The 1,706-nt window shown below is 37.3% G+C and overlaps 1 protein-coding gene across 1 annotated transcript in view; it reads left to right on the top strand.

Moving 5' to 3' along the window:
* The window catches only part of ETFA (electron-transfer-flavoprotein, alpha polypeptide), a 115,518-nt gene that overhangs the window by 45,871 nt on the left and 67,941 nt on the right, over positions 1–1,706 (top strand). The window contains exon 9 of the mRNA XM_006866560.1: positions 942–1,024. Within this exon, the coding sequence (XP_006866622.1) occupies positions 942–1,024 (83 nt within the window). The remainder of the gene's footprint in view (positions 1–941; positions 1,025–1,706) is intronic.

Raw genomic sequence — 1,706 nt, 5'->3', positions numbered from 1 at the left:
GGAGATAAAGGGACGTGAGGCGCTCTGTTTTTATTATTACTTAAATTTACTTTCTTTTTTGCTGTTGTTGAGAATAGACCCAACAGAACATAGGCCAATTCAACAGTTTCTTCATGTGCAGTTCATTGACATTGATTACATTCTTGTGCAACCATTTGCATCCTCTTTTCCTGAATTGTGCCTCATTAACATAAACTCACTGCTCCCTAAGTATCCCATCTGCCCTGTTGAGTTGCTCTTGTCACTTGATTCCATATAGACAGTTCTTAGAAGAGCCCAATGCTCCAGGCAGACATCCTTTATTAATTGAGCTAACCTGTTATTTGGTTTAAGCACTACAACCTCTGAACCCAACATCTTGAGCTACCTATTGCCACCTCATATCTGTGTCCTTGGCAACAAGACGACTTGGGATTCAACTTGTATTTTCTGGAAGTCTACTTTGTAGGATTACTCTTGATCCCAACTGGAAGAGAGTGGTTTTACTCTAAGTAGGGGACTCCTTACTGAATGGCCCCTGTGGAATGAGAGTAGGTCAGTTTGATTTTATTTTTTAGATTGGCAAAAATTGGTTAAAGTCTTATCCTGTGCAGTGTGTAGCTCATTTCTTTCATCTGGTCACAAAAGGTAATGACATTTTTGTACCTTTCTTTAAAATTAGTGAAGTTATTAAATAAAGGGACATCATATAATGACTTTCTGGACAGATTTTAGTATATATCTTATATATACCTTTTTGTCAAAGAAAGCAGGGGGATTAAGCCATATTTAACATCTAAAACTCTTGGGTATAAAGTGAAGGCATTTTTAAAGTAAGGACTTTATTAAACAAATGACTAACGGTGCTATATCAGTATTACATATTTTTCAAAGTATCAGTGAATATCCCAACTAACTCAACAATAGCGCTTGGACTAAATGACAATTATTTTTTCCCCTAGTTGGTGCTTCCCGTGCTGCTGTCGATGCTGGTTTTGTTCCCAATGACATGCAAGTTGGACAGACAGGAAAGATCGTAGCACCAGTAAGTACTGCAGTACAATATGCCGTGCATCATTCTGTGGAACTAAGTACTATTTATATAATTTGTTGAGCAATAATTTGAGTGATTTATGTCTATTCAGTGTCCTAAACAGATAGCATTTTCCATGGTGAATGTGTCCTCCTCATAAGCAGCCCATAGTCTTATTTTCTCAAGGTTAGCCGATTTATTGGTGAAGGCTTATACACAGTAGTTTCGGTTCCCTTTAAACAATTTCTACACAACTTGTTCAGTAACATTGGTTACATTCTCCACAGAGCATGAACATTCTCATTATTTCTGTTCTGCTTATTCCGCTGCTTAATATGATTTTCAGTGGTGAGATTTTTTGTGCTTTTTTTTTTAAAAAAAAAAAACTATTGTGAATTGAGTGAAGGTTTACAGACGAGATCATCAATTTTACAGTCAACAAATCATACACTTTGTTTCATCTCAATGATTGCAATCCTCTCCATGTAATGACAGCTGTCCTACTTCCTCCCTGTGGTTTTTATTTCCTTTCCACTCTCCTTCCCATCCCTTCTCAACGTTGTCCTTAGGTAATGTCACCCTTTTGATCTTGAATAAGTGAACGTCCATGGTGACCAGGTTTGCTAATGTTATCCCCCTATATACCTACTATTGTTCCCCCTATATTCCAGCTTGACTGAAAACTGGGCCATGA

Source organism: Chrysochloris asiatica, unplaced genomic scaffold (genome assembly GCF_000296735.1).
Source record: "Chrysochloris asiatica unplaced genomic scaffold, ChrAsi1.0 scaffold00092, whole genome shotgun sequence".
Taxonomy (NCBI): Eukaryota; Metazoa; Chordata; class Mammalia; order Afrosoricida; family Chrysochloridae; genus Chrysochloris; species Chrysochloris asiatica.
This window is presented reverse-complemented; position numbering and strand designations above follow the sequence as displayed.